Here is an 18,435-nt window from a genome sequence, read left to right as displayed (position 1 = left end):
AAATTTGCTCTTGAACAAATTTGTTCAAAGCAATCATAGGAAGGAAGAGGGCTTCTCTCTTGGAAGGTACAACTTTGAAAAATAGAACCACATTTCATCTAGATCAAAGCCCCATTATGTGCCGGGCATGGTGGCTCATGCCTGTAATCCCAGCACTCTGGGATTGTATTTTTTGGTAGAAGTGATTCTCCTGACTCAGCCTCCTGAGTAGCTGGGATTACAGGCATGTACCACCACACCCAGCTAATTTTCATATTTTTAGTAGAGATGGGGTTTCACCATGTTGGCTAGGCTGGTCTCAACTCCTGACCTCAGGCGATGCACCTGCCTCGGCTTCCTAAAGTGCTGGGATTACAAGCGTGAGCCATCGCACCTGGTCCAATGAAATAGACTTAACATCACTTCTGTGACAGTCCTATGAGAGTTGTGTAACTTGAATCTAACCACAAGAAAACAGACAAAGCCAAATTGAGGGATGATCTACAAAATAATCAGCCTGTAATCTTCAAAAATATCCAGGTCATGAAAGTCAAGCCAAGACTGAAGAACTGTTCCAAACTGAACGAGACTAAAATGAACTGGATCCTTTGGGACAATTGGAGAAACCTGAATGGAGTCTGAGGCCTGTTCGTGGAAGCAGAACAGTGCTAATTTCCCACTTTTGATGGTTGCATTGTGTTTTTAAAGGAGAGTGTTCTTATTTGTAGGAAGCACACACTTAAGGATTTGGGGGGTGATGGGTATCGTGTCAACTTACTCTCAAATGATTCCAGGGGGAAAAGTGCTTTGTTCTATCTTTACACTTTTCTGTAACGTTGTGATTGTCCACAACATTTTTGTCAAGAGAACAAAAAATCAGCATGGTTGGATCTGGCTCCTGTCACAAATTACAGACTTAGAATGTGCACGTGTATTATTTTGTAATCGGTTTATTCAGATTCCAACAATGAGAAATGCTCCACATAAATGCCAGAGTTTGCTGTATAGCTTAAATAAACTGATTGAAAAAGAAAGGCATGTCCCAGTTACTTTCACATATGAAAACAGGAAGTATAACTTGGTATAGCCACTAGAAAAACATATAGTCTGCTTTTTATTAAAAAATTTTAAAAAGCCATCCATTAGGTCAATAATCAGTCAATTAAACCCATCATTTTCTTTTGCACATGTATTTGTCATGGAATCTCCAGGTAAAAATCTTGTCTGACAGACAAGGTCAGCTCAAGTGGTTTAGTAATCTAAGAAATTCGAATCTTTGGGCCTACCTTGAGCTCTTCTTTGTGCCTTGGGGCATGGGTTCTGGGGCCTTCATGCCCATCTGACTCATTTATTGTCATGCATCGCTCCTCCCTGACATTGGTTTGTGCTGGTTACATCTTAAAAGTCTGTCTTAGAAGTAACTTCTTTTTTTTTTTTTTTTTTTTTTTGAGACAGAATCTCCCTCAGCCGCCCAGGCTGGAGTGTGGTGGTGCAATCTCGACCTACTGCAATCTCCACCTCCCAGGTTCAAGTGATTTCCCAGCCTCAGCCTCCTGAGTATCTGAGACTACGGGTGCACATCACTACGCCTGGCTAATTTTTGCATTTTTAGTAGAGACGGGGTTTCACCATGTTGGCCAGTCTGATCTCGAACTCCTGACCTCAAGTGATCCGCCTACCTCAGCCTCCCAAAGTGCTGGGATTACAGGCATGAGCCACCACGCCCGGCCAGAAGTAACTTCTTAGGATCGGAGATCTTTAGGTACTTTGCATCCCAAATTTCTTTATTTTGTGACCAGAAGAAAATATTAAACAACAAAAAAAATTTTTTTTTAACCAGTTCCATTAGAGCAAAGCATCTGAAAAATCCTGTTCCATTTGAGGTAAGATGTTAGCTGGTCACATTGACCCCGATCCCCAAGGCTTCGTAGAATCCTCCTGCTCTGAAGTAGTGTCAGACATAATTATTTTTTTTCTTTTCTTTTTTAAACTACAAGCTTTATGTGCATGGTTTGGTCCTCACGTTGCTGCCCTAGCTCTGGGGCAGATCATTATCCAAGGACACCGTCTTGCATTGCACTGTGAGGTCATTGTTAATGTCTCAGCAATTAAGCTCCTTCCCCCAGGCTGGTCCACTGAGGTGACACTGCGGCAACCCTGAAATCACATGTTCTGTTGCAGAGAGCACTACACGATACTCTCTGGTACTTGGGTGTGCTTTTCGTTTAATTTTGAATGCTGTACATTTTCCTTCCTCTTTGTTTTTGCTTCTGAGTATAACTTTGTGATGTAGTTCATGCAACGCACAGGGTGGGAAGCTGAAAGAAAAACATGTTGAAGGTGAATATTTATTTTGAATAACATTGCACGCATTTACTTGAAACACTTTGATTGGATATCATATTTTTAGGTTCATGAAGTGCTTTATAAAAACCTAAAACTTACTGATGCATAGAAGTGGGTCTGAAGGCATTATTATACTCTTTTTTGTTTTTTGGCTTTTTTTTGGAGACAGGATCTCACTTTGTTGCCCAGGCTAGTGCAGTGGTGTGATCATGGCGCACTGCAGCCTCAGCCTCCAGGGCTTAAGTCATCCTCTAACCTCAGCCTCTTGAGTAGCTGGAACTACAGGCACACGCCACCATGCCCAGTTAAGTTGTAAATTGTTTGTAGAGACAGGGTTTCACTATTTTGCCTAGGCTGGTCTCAAACACCTGGGCTCAAGTGATCCACCCGCCTCAGCCTCCCAAAATCCCGGAAGTATAGGCATGAGCCACGGCACCCACCTATACTATAATTTTTAAAGAAGTCTTACTATATACACAATATACTGGTAAAACTGAAAGAAAATATACAGATATTTCTGCCGTAAAATAATCTGTTGCTGAACACAACACCTTGCCTTAGCAAAACTGTACACTAAAAATAACAGGGTTTACTGCAAAAACAGGATCGGGGCAGATCACTCAAAGCCTAGGCAACTCTGTACAAACAGACTAGAGATAGCCCCAGATAATATTTTTAACATGTGCAAAACAACACAATTAAAATGCTGGATTTCAGGGTGCTAAGGCAAGGAGGATGAAAGTGAAGGCTTGTGCTCAGGAGAAAGTGAAACCCCCGAGATGTACTTTTCTGGGGAGGAAGCCCCTGAGTAGTGCAGGTACTCATTTTAAATTTTCTTAAAGTTGGCTGGGCGTGGTGGCTCATGCCTGTAATCCCAGCACTTTGGGAGGCCAAGGTGGGTGGATGACTTGAGTCCAGGAGTTCAAGACTAGCCTGGGCAACATGATGAAACCCCGTCTCTACTAAAATTGCAAAAATTAACTGGGCGTGGTGGTGCATGCCTGTAGTCCCAGCTACTAGGGAGGCTGAGGTAGGAGGACTGATTGAGCCCGAAAGGTCAAGGCTGCAGTGACCTATGATGGCACCACGGTGCTCCAGCCTGGGCAACAGAGTGAGTACTTTGGGAGGCTGAGATGGGCGGATCACGGGGGAGATCGAGACCATCCTGGCGAACACGGTGAAACCCCGTCTCTACTAAAAAATACGAAAAAAAACTAGCCTGGCGAAGTGGCGGGCGCCTGTTGTCCCAGCTACTCCGGAGGCTGAGGCAGGAGAATGGCATGAACCCGGGAGGCGGAGCTTGCAGTGAGCTGAGATCCGGCCACTGCACTCCAGCCTGGGCGACAGAGCGAGACTCCGTCTCAAAAAAAACCAAAAAAACAAAAACAAACAAAAAAACTGTTTTAAAAGTTGAACTGGAAGGGCTTCCATTTTTCCAGCTAATAGACATAATTCTACTCCCACTGTTTTGGTTCCTCTTGCCTAGGAAAAACAGCACAGGGAGCAAGCCAACTCACACGTGATATTAACATCATTTTTCTGTCCGCCAGGTGAGTATGTGATGACTGGTATTTAAAAACAGGTGTTGCAACACAATTGACTTGGATGTTGTTTACACACATTTTCCCCTCCCACCCCCAGTGTTCACACAGTCAATTCGCTTGTGTTCCTCCCCCAGCTAGTACATCTATTATTCGGTCTTTGCAGTTCATACTCTAGTAGGTCAATACCTGAAGAGGCAGAGGTGTTATAAAAGACAAGCCTCCTACAAAAACCTCAGTAAAACCAGTAGAATAGAGCGGCAAAGCTCGCTGTATTTCTTGCAGCTCCTGGCAGGTAGAATAAGTTAGTTTGCATGGGGGAAATAAAATGGTTGGAAGGTGGAATATTCTTGCTTTTCTATTGTCTTAGCTTCTGCCTTCCAGATCTTTATCAAGAATACAACCCCCAGCCTCCACTTCCCATACACAATCTCCTTCCCATCCCGATTCTCTTCATTTTCTTTACATATTTTGTCTGGGGAATTGCAATGAAGTCATCCAAAGGACGTGAAACATGCCTTCTTGAATTAATTAAGCCTATAGTCACTCATTTAAAACAAATGTATCAACTACCCTGTGCTAGAATCTGAGGATACAGAGTAATTCTGATTACTTACCACCTAAAGGAGTATTGTAGCTATATAAAAACACCAAAAATTACAATATGGTGGAAGAAGTGCTTCTATGACAAAGGTGTCATAGGATCCTCTGGCGGTCTTGGGGTATCCCTGTGTGTGACGTTAGAGTCAAGGACGGCTTCCCAAAAGGAAGTCACCTTCTGCTACATGAACTTGACTGCTACTATTTATTTTTTGCAGATGAGTTTCCTTAAGTTCTATAAGGTGATTTAGGAGACTTTCTGGGGCTAAAAATGTCAAATTTTATTTTTCTCCTTTTTAATGGTGACTAATTAATTGTGATGGTTAATTTTAAGTGTTAAGTTGGGTAGGTTAAGAAGTACCTCAAATCTGGTAAAGCATTATTTTTGGGTTTGTCTGTGAGGTTGTTTCTAGAGGAGATTAGTGTGTGAGTCTGTTGGAGTAGGTGGGCATCAAGATTTGCCCTCGATGTGGGTGGGCACCATCCAATCCACTGGGAGCCCGGAAAGAACAAAATCAGAAAGAAGGCAAATGTGTTGATCTGTCTGCTGGAGCTGGAATACACTCCCTCCTCTCCTGGCAGCAGAACTCTAGACTCCCTGGCCTTTGGATTTTAGGACTTACCAGTGGTCCCCTGAGTTCTCGGGCCTTTGAACTTGGACTGAGCCAGGCTACCAGCATCCCAGGATCTCCAGTTTGCAGACCTCCTGTCCAGGGACTTGTCAGACTCCATAATCTCATGAGCCAATTCCCCCAATAAATCCCCTCCTCATATATATATATATATATTCTGTGGTCTCTGTCTCTCTGGAGAACTCTGACTAATACATTAATGAACCTCATTGTTCAGATCTCAGGTCATACAGTTGACTTACATCGGCCATTTTTCTCTTGAGATGATGTTTCTTCATTATTTGACCTTGATCTGTAACTTTCTAGTGTGTGTTCTGAAACTTCGTTTTCTACAAGAAAAGAAAATCAAGTGACTAATTTCTGATGCCACGGACATGTAGAAATGTGTGTTTGAATAAGATAATACCTCTGTTACTGTGCAATAGTAGACTTACCATGCCCCTCCCATAACTCATACCCTCATTAATTCAACACATAGTTTTTTGATTCCTGTAGGCACTGTGCTAGGCAGTCCTTGGATTTGTATCCTTCTGTGAATAGAAGTGTCTATCATTGAATGCCAGTTTCTGGAGCTATGCTAGTTTCTATTGGTTATGCACTCTTAGACTATAGTCCCTGGAGATTCGCACCCGAGTTTACTAGAAAACAAACAATTGCTTATCTGAGTGACAGCACTTATCAAATAGATTATGTAGTGTCTGACAGAAACTTTAATAGACAGAATTTCCCTTTTTTTAGCCATTTGTTCTGGCGTCTTACAGCCTCCGTCAGGTTGCCTGCCCACTGACCTTTTTTCCATATGACATGTGCCTTCCGCAGCTTCATGATGAAGAGCTGGACTATGATGAAGAGTATGAAGATGAGGAAGGACACCAGCGTGAGCAGCAGGATGCCACTTTTCTTCCTTGCCAATCCTAAATACTGAGGATTTGCGTCTATAAGGAAAATAAAAAAGGAGTTTATATACTTTGGGTTTTTTTTTTTGTCACTGGAGAATACATAACAATACTTTTATAATGTGATATAAGCTAATAAACAGCTCAGATGAAGAGATGAGAAAGAGCTTACCCGTGAAGGTAAACAGACTTACACTGTTCATTCTCTGAGAACAAGCAAACAGGCATACAATAAACAAGGCAATTATGTGTGATGATTTGAAAAGATTTTTTAAGTTACATAGCTATTGGGCTAGTTATTTTTTGTTTCTAGAGAAAGCATATGAGAAAATCAACTTAAATTATACTCAGGGGATTCAAATTAGTTGTAGGAATGATTTTTAGCAAAATATAGTTAAGTAGCAAGAGGGATTGTTAAGGAGTTTAAAAAACTATCCAAATAAAATGAACATTTATTTATTTTCATTAGGTTAAATGTGGCCCTACAGGAAGGTATTTGGGCTAAATCAGATGAGCTCTTAAAAATATTTCTAGCCAGGTGCAGTGGCTTATGCCTGTAATCCCAGCACTTTGGGAGGCTGACATGGGAGGGTTGCTTGAGGCCAGGAGTTTGAGACCAGCCTGGGCAACATAGCAAGACTTAGTCTCTACAAAAATAATAATAATAATAAAAATTTGCCAGGAGCCGTAGTGCACACCTGTAGTCCTAGCCACTTGGGAGACTGAGGCAGAGGATCACTTGAGTCCAGAAGTTTAAGGTTACAGTGAACTAAGACTGTGAAACTGCACTCCAACCTGGGAGACAGAGTGAGACTTGTCTCTTAAAAAAAAGCTTTCTAAACCTAGAATTCTGATTCTATAGGATATAGCTTTGCTAAATGTCCTGGTCACCTTATCTCAACCAACAAATAATTAAGGAGTGCCAGCTGCCTGTAGAACATTGTGCTTGGACCTGCAGGAAGCACAGTTCATATGCTTTGGGTATTACTTCTCTATACATAAACAAATTAGTAAAAACAAACAAAATTAAGATATGTCAAATTCTGGATCCATATGTATTTATATCATAGTGTGTTCAGGGGTTCAGAGGCAAGAATGGTCTCTGAGGAGTGAGTTGGTCAAAAAAGTTTCAGTGATATTGGCCTTGAAGGGGGAGTAAGGAGAGGTGACAGGAGGTCTCCTCTTCCACCAGGGGCAGGGAGGATAAACAAGAGCAGGGCAATTGAAAAGGGATGATGTTTTCAGAGAAAAATATATATCTCGTAGGGACTCTGTAGATATGAGACTGCAGAAGTAGGTACTAGGTGACACCTAATGAGGTGTTTGAGCCTCATGCTCTGTGTTGTAGACTTCAGGAAGCCGTAAAGGGTTTTAGAACACAGGTATGCAGAGTGTAAAGAGATATTTTGATGGTAGAACACAGGTATGCAGAGTGTAAAGAGATATTTTGATGGTAGGGTGCTAAAAGTGAACCAGAGGAGGAGAAACTGAAGTTATAATACTCCACACAGGAGATGATGAGAGCCTGGATTGGGACGTTAACAGTGACAATGGACAGAATACCTGAAAGAGAAGACTCAAAAGTTCTTGGAAATTGACCGATTTTATACACGTGTGTGCATATGCATATACATATACACATATATATATTTGTACACATGCACAGGAGTGATAGATGACACTAAGGTTTGGGGCCTGTGTGATGCTTTGGACAAGCTGATTTTGTGGGAGAAGGTGTTGTTTGGTATTTAGCAATGTTGAGTTTGAGGAAATCGCAGAAAATTCAGCTACAGATATATAGAATATGGAAAGAAATTGGGACTAACGCTGAGGAGGATGTTCTGAAAATATAGGTATAGAAATATTTTGCTGGCCGGGCACAGTGGCTCACACCTGTCATCCCAGCTACTTGGGAGGTGAAGGTAGGAGATCTCTTGAGCCCAGGAGTTCAAGTCTGCAGGGGGCATGATCGTGCCCCCGCACCCTGGCCTGGGCGACAGAGAGAGACCCTGTCTCTAAAAACAAAACAAAACCAGAAAAGAAAAAGAGAGAAATCTTTTGCCTGGTGGCAACAGGAACCATCTTGGGAATGAGTAAACTCTTTAAGAAATAAGGGAAGAACGACCGGGCATGGTGGCTCACGCCTGTAATCCCAGCACTTTGGGAGGCCGAGGCAGGGGGATCACCTGAGGTCAGGAGTTCAAGACCAGCCTGTCCAACATGGAGAAATCCCATCTCTACTAAAAATACAAAATTAGCCGGGGTGGTGGCGCAGCCTGTAATCCCAGCTATTCAGGAGGCTAAGGCAGGAGAATCACTTGAACCCAGGAGGTGGAGGTTGCCATGAGCCAAGATCATGCCACTGCACTCCAGCTTGGGCAACAAGAGCGAAACTCAGTCTCAAAAAAAAAAAAGAAAGAAAAAAGAAAAAAAACAGGAAGAACAAAAGATGGAGAAGTAAAATCAGAAGTATATACACATTTAAGAAGTCAGAAGAGGTTTTTTTTCTCTTCTCAATTTAAGAAGTTAATTGATGGATACAGGGAAGCAGTGGTTAGCAACAGATAACAGAACCAGGAAAAGTATTTCAAGAAGCCAAGAGGTAACTAAATCAAAGAGGGACAAGGGCGTGATTAACCAATCATGTCCTAAAGGGCAGAAAGGTCAAGAAAAAGGAGGATTGACAAAGGCCATTGAATTTATCGATTAAAGAGGTTAAAATGTCGAGTGTTTATTCTAAATGTAGTGGGTGATACTTACCGGTGGTCAAGTCAGGATCTTGAGTGGTTTGTTCTTTCTCTTCTTTGTCAATTTCCAATGTACTAGAATCTTCCATTACTGACACTAAAGTGAAAAAAATAAAACATGAGCTATGCATACATTATATGCATGTGACTATATGCAACTGTAGTTACATAAGTCTTCGCAGAGCAGCTTGGGAAGTCAAATTAAAAAACAGCACTGAGATCATTTTTGAACTATGGATTTCTTGTAAACATATTTGCAAATGACTGGGCTCACTTTGCCTTGTTTTTTTAAGGTAAATGTTTTGAACACTTACTCTGTGCCCAGCCTTGAACTGAGCACTTGGTATATATTATTTCTCACCACAGGTCTGAGAAAACGGAGATTTAGAGCAGTTATGTAAAGTACCTAAAGTCTTGTAGCAAGTACGTGGCAAAGCCAATACATAAATCCTGTTTTACCTAACTCTAGAACCCAGCATTTAAACCATTATTTCATGCTTCCATCCTGAATCAGGCCTATTAGGGAGAAGGTCTTTAGGATGCTTCAAGATAACAACTCAACACCGAGGAATGGCATTCCAAGCTTTAATTATAAAAAACCTACTGCCTGAAATGCAGAAAGCAATGATTTTTATGTTGAAATATAGCTTCAGTTATCATTCAAACCTCTGCTTGCCTCCCCATTAGAAGTGAGATGTAATATGATTTTTTTTCTAGGTAAGATAAATTATAAAAAATAAGACACTGTGGGTTTTTTTGTTTTTGTTTTTGTTTTTTTGCAGATCGTACTGCTTATGTTTCCAATTTCCTTTTTTCCCTCTGCAGTTTCTTGCCTTTTAGTCCATTGCACAGCGCCACTATGTGGACCCTGAGGGAAATGAAGCCTCCCATTCTATTGAAAATGGGTATTAAAGGTAATAAAATTGTAGAAATAGAAAGCCGGAAGGAATTTTAGAAACCATATTTTTAAAGTTTTATATATCAAAAAGAGAGCAGAAAATTGAGTTGTTCAGTAATGATGCAAGCCATTAAAAGTAACTAGATTCTAAACACGTTTACAAATATTGGATTATTAAAGCAAGTGATGTGGCTGTTCCACTTCATAATATTTTCAATTTCCATTGTCCTTCAAAAAATTGTATGGTACATGTTGTATTTATCAGTGTTTAGAAATCCCAAACATTTACTTTTAAATATTATTTAGGATACACATTTTTAAAAATGTGATCTGATACTCAGAACTATGAACATGATAATGATCTGAAAGCCCTTATTCCACCAAATGAAATTCTTATTGATATACTACATGAAATGGAAAGAGAATATGTAGGAATTTATGCCTTTCTGGATGAGGCTAATAGTCTTGCTCAAAGCACCATAACCTCCCTCTTTCTTTTCTTTCTTTCTTTCTTTCTTTCTTTCTTTCTTTCTTTCTTTCTTTCTTTCTTTCTTTCTTTCTTTCTTTTCATTTGTAATTCATTTTCTGAGCAGCTGCTATTGCTGCATACTATGCTAGGTAAACTACAAAGTTAAATCAGATATATGATCATTGCTCTGAGTCAACTTCTAGTGAGTTCACTGTCTAAAAAACTGGAATTATAATCCAGGCATTCTAAAGTATTCTGCATTTGTAGTTCAATCCCATAATCAAAAATGACCTGAGTTATTGACAATCAAGTAATTGATGTGCCTTCAAAGGTGATTTTGTTATTCAATGGCAACACCAAGTCTCCAGCTTCTGTTTCTTTTCTCTTTGTTGATACCAAGTCTGTGTTTTGTGGTTGGTGTGCTTTAGATGGGAAAACAAAGAAACGAGTCTCCGTATAAATGAATTCAACCTTGTCCTTTACTGCAGAGGAAATTCAAATGTCACAGTCGTGAATGTGTGTGTGTATATGTGTACATCTCTGTCTCAAGCAAACTAGAACTGAACTTGCAAGGCTTTATGTCACCTTGAAGCCCATCCCACTAAGTATTCCAATGCTTGATGTGGTTCTACTCTAGGATGCTACAATGCTGGAGCCAGCTGGAGGGGGCCTGTATGGTCTTAGTAAAAATTAAAACAAAAAGTATTCTCAAAACTTAGAATGAGAAAAATGACCTTCCCAAGGAGGCACGATTTTTTAAAACAAGTTTTTATGATTTTGACACTTACCAGTACTGGCGGGCTGCTGTGGGTCTTGAGAGGATACCGAGTTTCTCTCCAGAGCATCTGAAGCTGTCTCTTCATCAGTAACTAAGAAAGGGGAAAAACAAAATTCTGCTACTATGGAGAGCAGTTTTACCCACATTATGCTCAGTAAAAGAGATTGGAGAATATATTTGGCGGCTACCTGCTTGTAGAGGTTGTGCAGAAACCCCAGAACTGTGTGTTCTGCGGCTCCTGCTCTGGTTTTTGAATCTGTATCCCACTGAGTGTCCATCTGCTCACCTGCCTGGTTTAAAGCACAGCATGCTGGACCTCTGTGTGGTGGCAGTGCTAGGCAAAGGGTATTCACTATTTTTATCTGTGTCCTTCTATTCCATCGATCAATCCCTCTGTCTGTTTATCTACCCATCCACCTATCTATCTATCTATTAGTTAGATGGCTTTGGAATCAGCCTCAGACTGGGCTGAATTCCAGTGCTGCTATTTACTTGCTCCTGAATGAGCTGGACAAGATACCAGATCTCTCTAACACTTTTATTTTTTTCTTATCTGTAAAATGGAGATACTGACAGCATTTACCTCTTCGAGTGTTTCGTGAGAGTTAGTAAGTTCATTTATATAACATGTTTAGTACAATGCCTAGCTATTTATTAAGCACAATGCTACATGTTATTGTATAATATTAATCAATGCTTAGGAATGTTTCCAGAGGGTCAGCTTAGTATAGGTTTTACCAGTCATTGAACAGACCCACATCCGGGAAGCATGTAACAACTATGCCTGTCATTTTACAAATACTAATACTGATATGTCCGGCCAGGCGCAGTGGCTCACATCTGTAATCTCAGCACTTTGGTAGGCTGAGGCGGGTGGATCGCCTGAAATCAGGAGTTCAAGACCAGCCTGGTCAACATGCTGAAACCCCATCTCTACTAAAAATACAAAAAACTAGCCGGGCATGGTGGTATGTGTGTGTTTGTAATCCCAGCTACTTGGGAGGCTGAGACAAGAGAATTGCTTGAACCTGGGAGGCAAAGGTTGCAGAGCCGAGATCGCACCACTGCACTCCAGCCTGGGTGACAGAGCAAGGAGACTCCTTCTCAAAAAAAAAAAAAAATAATAATATATATATATACACTCACACGTCACAGGTGGTTCATTTTTTTATAAAATTTGTGAGTGCTTCCTGGTGTTTATTTAATCAAATAATTTTCCATGGTTTTGAAAATGTATCTGGTTGATCAAACATTTAAAATGTATGAAAAATATAAAAATACCTGAATTGTGTGTAACGGCTCTGAGGAAAGAAAGAATTACTAAGGAAACGTTATAGAGTTAGTAGTATAGACTATAAGACTAAAATGAACTCTGACCACACAGGTGCCAGAGAAAATTGAAGAAAGAGGAGAGCTGCTGGCAATGAAAAGAGGGAAAAGCTGGAATACTAGTCAAATAGAAGTACTGGGAACAAGAAGAATATGGGGCCGGGCACAGTGGCTCATGCCTGTAATCCCAGTACTGTGGGAGACTGAGACAGTCAGATTGCTTAAGACCGGGAGTTTGAGACCAACCTGGGCAACATGGCAAGACTCCATCTCTACAAAAAATTAGCTGGGCATGGTGGTGCACCCCTGTAGTTCCAGCTACTCAGGAGGATCATCTGAGCCCAGAGAGGTCAAGGCTGCAATGAGACGTGATCACACCATTGCACTCCAGCCTGGGTGACAGAGTGAGACCGTGTCTCAAAATTTTAAAAAAGAAGAACATCACTGGGGACATATAGAATAAAATTTATCAATAGTGATTAAAATCTTCTAACATAGTATATACTATGTGAATTCAGAAAATTATGTTTATGTACAAAACAAGTTTTATCTACACGTATTTAAAACTAGGTTCTTCACTTACTTTGATTTATCCTGTTAATTAACGAGCTAGCAAACTATTGCGTTTAGACTGAACGTTGTTTTGATTAGGTGGATACTGGCACATAATGATCTACCTTGCTAGTTGGTCAGAATATTGTAGACCTCTGCTATCCAATACGGTATGCACTAGCTCCAATGATTATTTAAATTAAAATTAATTAAAATGAAAATACATTCAAAATTTAGGCCAGGCACAGTGGCTCACACCTGTAATCCTAGCACTCTGGGAGGCGAAGGCAGGCAGATCACCTGAGGCCAGGAGTTTGAGACCAGCGTGGCCAATATGGTGAAACCTGACTCTACTAAAACACAAAATTAGCTGGGCACGGTGGTGGGCGCCTATAATCCCAGCTACTCGGGAGACTGAGGTGGGAGTATTGCTTGAACCTGGGAGGTGGAGGATGCAGTGAGCTGAGATGGGAAGCGAAGATTGCAGTGAGCTGAGATAGCACCTTTGCACTCCAGTCTGAGCGACAAGAGCAAGACTCCATCTCAAAAAAAAAAAAAAAATTACTTTCTCAGTTGCAATAGTCACACTTAAAGTTCGAATTTTGGGCAACTTGTATCCACCAGTGTGAGCCTGACAACCTCCAAATGCTTAAAGACTTCTGATGAGATCAATGGTGATATTAATGAATGTAATTCTGATGCTGAAATATGTCAACATTTGAAAGTTCTGTAGATCTTAGTGAATCAGTATTTTCCAAATGACTAACACATAATGTTAGAAAAATCATGCCTGGGTAAAAGTTCTATTCAAAGTGCAAGACAGTTCAGTGGATTTTAATACAACAGTATGAAAAGTTCATTGACATGGGCCCAGTGACTAATCTTTAAGAAACTACTACTTGTTGAGTTTTGGTGTAACATCAAAGAGGAACATCCACAATTATGTGAACCAGCTATTAAAATACTCTACCCTTTTCCAATTATAAATTTACGTGAGATTAAATTTTTCTGTCTTTATTTAAAGCAAAATAACATTTTGGAAGAGATTGAATGCAAAAGTTACAAGAACCTAATTGTTTTCCATTAAGCCAGACATTAAAGAGATTTTCAAAGTGTAAAAAAAATGACATTTTTCACACTAATCTTTTCAGTTTACAAAATATGCCTTTTTTTTTTTCATTAAAATATGTCATTTCTAGGCCAGGTGCAGTGGCTCACGCCTGTAATCCCAGCACTTTGGGAGGCCAAGGCAGGTGGATCACCTGAGGTGAGGAGTACAAGATCAGCCTGGTCAATATGGCAAACCCCATCTCTACTAAAAATACAAAAAAATTAGCCAGGTGTGGTAGCAGGTGCCTGCAATGCCAGCTACTCAGGAGGCTGAGGCAGGAGAATCACTGGAACCCAGGAGACAGGGTTGCAGTGAGCTGAGATCCGGCCACTGCACTTATCTCAAAAAATAAGTTCACTCCATCTCAAAAAATAAAATAAAACAAATATGCCATTTCTGTTAACATGCAGTGGATTTATTATTTTAAAATAAATTTACAGATACATATCTTTTAAATTTCTCAGCTTGAATTTCTAATAGGTAAATATTGACAGACATCACCTACATAAGTAAAAGTTCTTTGGGGTTCTCAATTATTTTTAAGAGTGTAGAGATGTCCTGAAATCCAAAAGTTTGAGAACTGTTTTTCAAATATTTAAAAAATCCTATCCCCAGTTAAGTAATAGAAAACCAAGATTCCTCATTTTAAATACTAACAAGATGAAATAAATCAGGTGCAGTAGCTCATGCCTCTAATCCCAGTGCTTTGGCTGGCCGAGGAGGGAGGATAGCTTAAGCCCAGGAGCTCAGACCAGCCTAGGCACCATAATGAGATTCTGTCTCTATAAAAAACTTTAAAATTAACCAGGTGTGGTGTGTGCACCTGTAGTCCCAGCTACTCAGGAGACTGAGGTGGGAGGATCACTTAAATCACTTAAGCTCGGGAGGTAGAGGCTGCAGTGAGCTGTGATTGCACCACTGCACTACAGCCTGGGCTACAGAAGGAGACATTGTCTCAAAAAAAAAAAAAAGAAAGAAAGAAAGAAAGATAGAAAAAGAAAAGAAAAGAAAAAAGAGCCAGGTGTGGTGGTTCATGCTTGTAATCCCAACACTTTGGGAAGGAGGCAGAGGTTGGGGGATCGCTTGAGCTCAGGAATTCAAGAGCAGCCTGAGTAACATGGCGAAACCCCATATACAAAAAATATGCAAATTAGCAGGGCATGGGCGTGGTGGCTCATGCCTGTGCTCCCAGCCACTCTGGAGGCTGAGGCAGGAAGATCAACTTGAGCCTGGGAGGCAGAGGTTACAACAAGCCAAGATTGTGTCACTGCCTTCCAGCCTGGGCAACAGAGTGAGACTGTCTCAAAAAAGAAATAAATAAATGATAATTCTGAAATCTGGGTGAGGTGGCTCATGCCTGTAGTTCCAGCACTTTGGGAGGCCAAGGAGGGAGAATTGCTTGAGACCAGGACTTTTGAGACCAACCTGAGCAACATAGGGAGACCCTGTCTCAACAAAAAATTAAAAATTAGCCAGATGTAGTGGTGCATGCCTGTAGTCCTAGCAACTTGGGGGGCTGAGGTGGGAGGGCTGATTGTGAACCAGGAAGGTTGAGGCTGCAGTGAGCCATCATCACACCACTGCACTGCAGTTTAAGTGATAGAGTGAGACCCTGTCTCAAAAAACAAAACAAAACAAAAAACCAAAGATAGCCTATTCAAAAATCTATTCCTGTTGCTCTGCTGTCTTTCTCCAAGCGTCACACTGTGGCTTTTTCAGAGGAAGGCACTTCTTTCCTCAGGACCACTCTAGTCCTGGTGCTGGCATGACCCTCACTTTCCCCAGGTCCTTCCGTGCAGAGCATAGGAATGAAAGGGGTCAGAACTCTTATGTGTAAATGTGTTTTAAAGAATCCTCAGCTAGTAATATTTTTTTCCTAATTGGGTGAACAAAATGTAGCATCTGTATGTCAATATAGTAGCAGCTAGCCAAATGGAAAAAACAGTGAACTAATGGAAGCCATCAATAGCTGATGCTGGCGTTTCTCTTCGAGTACTATTTGGAGATCTGGCAGTGAGTACAGCAAATAGATCACAAATAAAAATTAAGTCTTAGCCTATTATTATTATTATGAGACAGAGTCTCGCTCTGTTGCCCAGGCTGGAGTGCAATGGTATGATCTTAGCTCACTGTAAACTCCGCCTTCTGGGTTCAAGCGATTCTTGTGCCTCAGCCTCCCAAGTAGCTGGGATTACAGGCGCCCACAACCATGCCCGGCTAATTATTTTATTTTTAGTAGAGATGGGGCTTCGCCATGTTGGCCAGGCTGGTCTCGAACTCCTGCCCTCAGGTGATCCACCCGATTCAGCCTCCCAAAGTGCTGGGATTACAGGCGTGAGCCATCATGCCTGGCCTTAGCCTATTATTAAAAACATCTTTAGCTATAATTTTGAGTCATGTAGCGCTATAGCCATAAGGGAGGAGAACTGCCATTTCCCCCTTCATAGTAATTTTTGTAGATGGCTTGAACAATTGCTGAAAATTAAGAATGCATTTTTTTCCAACATTGTTGGTTCTCCTATTGAAGAATCTGAATGTCTTTAGGAAGCTTTTAGATATAGCCTCATCCCCCACAGGCCCCGTGCTTCAGTTCTGCTGCTGGAGGTGGGGGCGTGGGGTGGGGATGACTCACAGCGGGGCGGGGGTGGTTGTGTAAGGTTACTGTGCAGCTCAGTCTGTGAGTCCATGGGTCTTACAGTGCAGCTTCTGCAATGACTACTTTTGGTTTGGTGAGAAAGTGACCCGTGGAAAGTATGTGGTAGTCAGAGGGGGCCTGTTAACCGCAGCCACAGCCCCCATAGGGCAGTATGGCAGCTTTCCCACAGCGAGGTTCTCCTAAGCAAGCTTGACTTTCAGCATCAGCTTGATAAAAGAGTTTTTCAATAAATGCATTGTCATGCAACAGTTTCCTCTTTCACTAATGTGAGTAAATCCTTATACTTCAGGAATTGATTACACGAAGTACCTTGTAAAACAATGAAACTCAGAGTCCTACTAATTGCAAACTTCTTACAGGACTTATGCATCTTTTTTGGTTTTTTTTTTTTTTTTTTTTTTTTGAGATGGAGTCTCGCTCTGTTGCCCAGGCTGGAGTGCAGTGGCCGGATCTCAGCTCACTGTAAGCTCCGCCTCCGGGGTTTACGCCATTCTCCTGCCTCAGTTTCCCAAGTAGCTGGGACTACAGGCGCCCGCCACCTCGCCCGGCTAGTTTTTTTTGTATTTTTTAGTAGAGATGGGGTTTCACCGTGTTCGCCAGGATGGTCTCGATCTCCTAGACCTCGTGATCCGCCCGTCTCGGCCTCCCAAAGTGCTGGGATTACAGGCTTGAGCCACCGCGCCCGGCCAGGACTCATGCATCTTAAAGGATACCTCTTGGCTCAAAGAGTTGTGGACAGTTTTAAAATTATTTCTTGGACTTTTGGGGAAAGAATCATAGAATAGAGGTTCTGAGAATGGAGGCAACTCCTCTTCACATTTAATATTGGATATTTAAAATGGTGTTCAACTCAGAATATTAACATGGTTAAACTAAAATCTTCAAAGCAATTATAAGAATAAAATAAATAACAGGAATTATGTCTTCATGTAACTGTGTGTTTCGTATTGACATAAAATGGTATTGACAATTTCGGTTTATTTCAGCTAATATTATCTCCTTCTGGGTCAAGTACAAAGATGTAGTATGATTCATATGATTGCTCCAAAACACAATGGCAATAGAACTATTTAAAGTCATTATCAAAAAGCCAGCATAACACTATTTGCATATGGCGCTCTGCTAGGCTTTCTGCTTAACTGAGGTTCTTTTGAACATTGGAATAGTTGAAATTCCGTCACTCACCTGGAGAAATTTCAATCAGTACAGGAATTTGCTATTAGGAAGAGTTTTGTTGGCAGTAATCTCACTCTGAAGGCCTTTGCCCACTGCATTTAATTTTGTTTGATAGCATAATATCAAAGTAAATCAAAAATTATTAAAGAGAATCATTAGTTCTTCTTACCCAAATCTTCAAACCGGAAGGGTGCTACTAGTTTTCTCCCTTGCAGGCCTCTGTGCCGGATAATGCAGTCCACTGTTGAATTTTTGCCGTAAGTGTGGATTATGAGAGTGCTGGTAGTATTACATTTCTTCCCATCAGTTTCAAATTCATGGTGGGTTCCACCTGCATAGCGATTTAAAGAGGTTACGGCTATTTAATGCTATTGGATGAGGTTGGTTCTACTAGAGGCCAAGGACCTTGACTTCATGGCAAACATTAGATTTCTAACCTCATTCTAACCTCAGCCAGTTCCCTTGTATAGGCTTGGCTCTGGTCACAAAGGCAAACAGATGAATGAGAGTAGATGACGGTTTTCTACAAAGTTTTCACTACTGGAAATAAAAAAAATTCAAAGCTTAAGAAGGATAGCTTGATGTTGTTATGAAACACAAAGATCCAAGACCTTATTCCGGTTATACGAATAAAGCGAATTAAAGGGGAAGTCTTATAACGAAGCAGAATTGGCACTGCACTGGGAATCAGATCTAGGTTTAGGTCTTTTCTCTCTAGAACTCCA

The 18,435-nt window shown here is 41.0% G+C and overlaps 1 protein-coding gene across 1 annotated transcript in view; it reads right to left on the bottom strand.

Annotated features, from left to right (window-relative positions):
* Nucleotides 1–913: 913 nt before the first annotated feature.
* The window catches only part of CRTAM (cytotoxic and regulatory T cell molecule), a 34,369-nt gene continuing 16,847 nt past the window's right edge, over nt 914–18,435 (bottom strand). The window contains exons 5-10 of the mRNA XM_011926990.1: nt 17,880–18,041; nt 10,897–10,977; nt 8,755–8,838; nt 5,887–6,033; nt 5,341–5,427; nt 914–2,297 (exon numbers count right to left, since the gene is read on the bottom strand). Of these exons, the coding sequence (XP_011782380.1) occupies nt 2,167–2,297; nt 5,341–5,427; nt 5,887–6,033; nt 8,755–8,838; nt 10,897–10,977; nt 17,880–18,041 (692 nt within the window). The 3' untranslated portion in view covers nt 914–2,166. The remainder of the gene's footprint in view (nt 2,298–5,340; nt 5,428–5,886; nt 6,034–8,754; nt 8,839–10,896; nt 10,978–17,879; nt 18,042–18,435) is intronic.

Source organism: Colobus angolensis, unplaced genomic scaffold (assembly GCF_000951035.1).
Source record: "Colobus angolensis palliatus isolate OR3802 unplaced genomic scaffold, Cang.pa_1.0 Scaffold7, whole genome shotgun sequence".
In the NCBI taxonomy this organism is placed as follows: Eukaryota; Metazoa; Chordata; class Mammalia; order Primates; family Cercopithecidae; genus Colobus; species Colobus angolensis.
The sequence above is the reverse complement of the archived record's forward strand: the minus strand, read 5'-3'. Positions and strand labels throughout refer to the sequence as shown.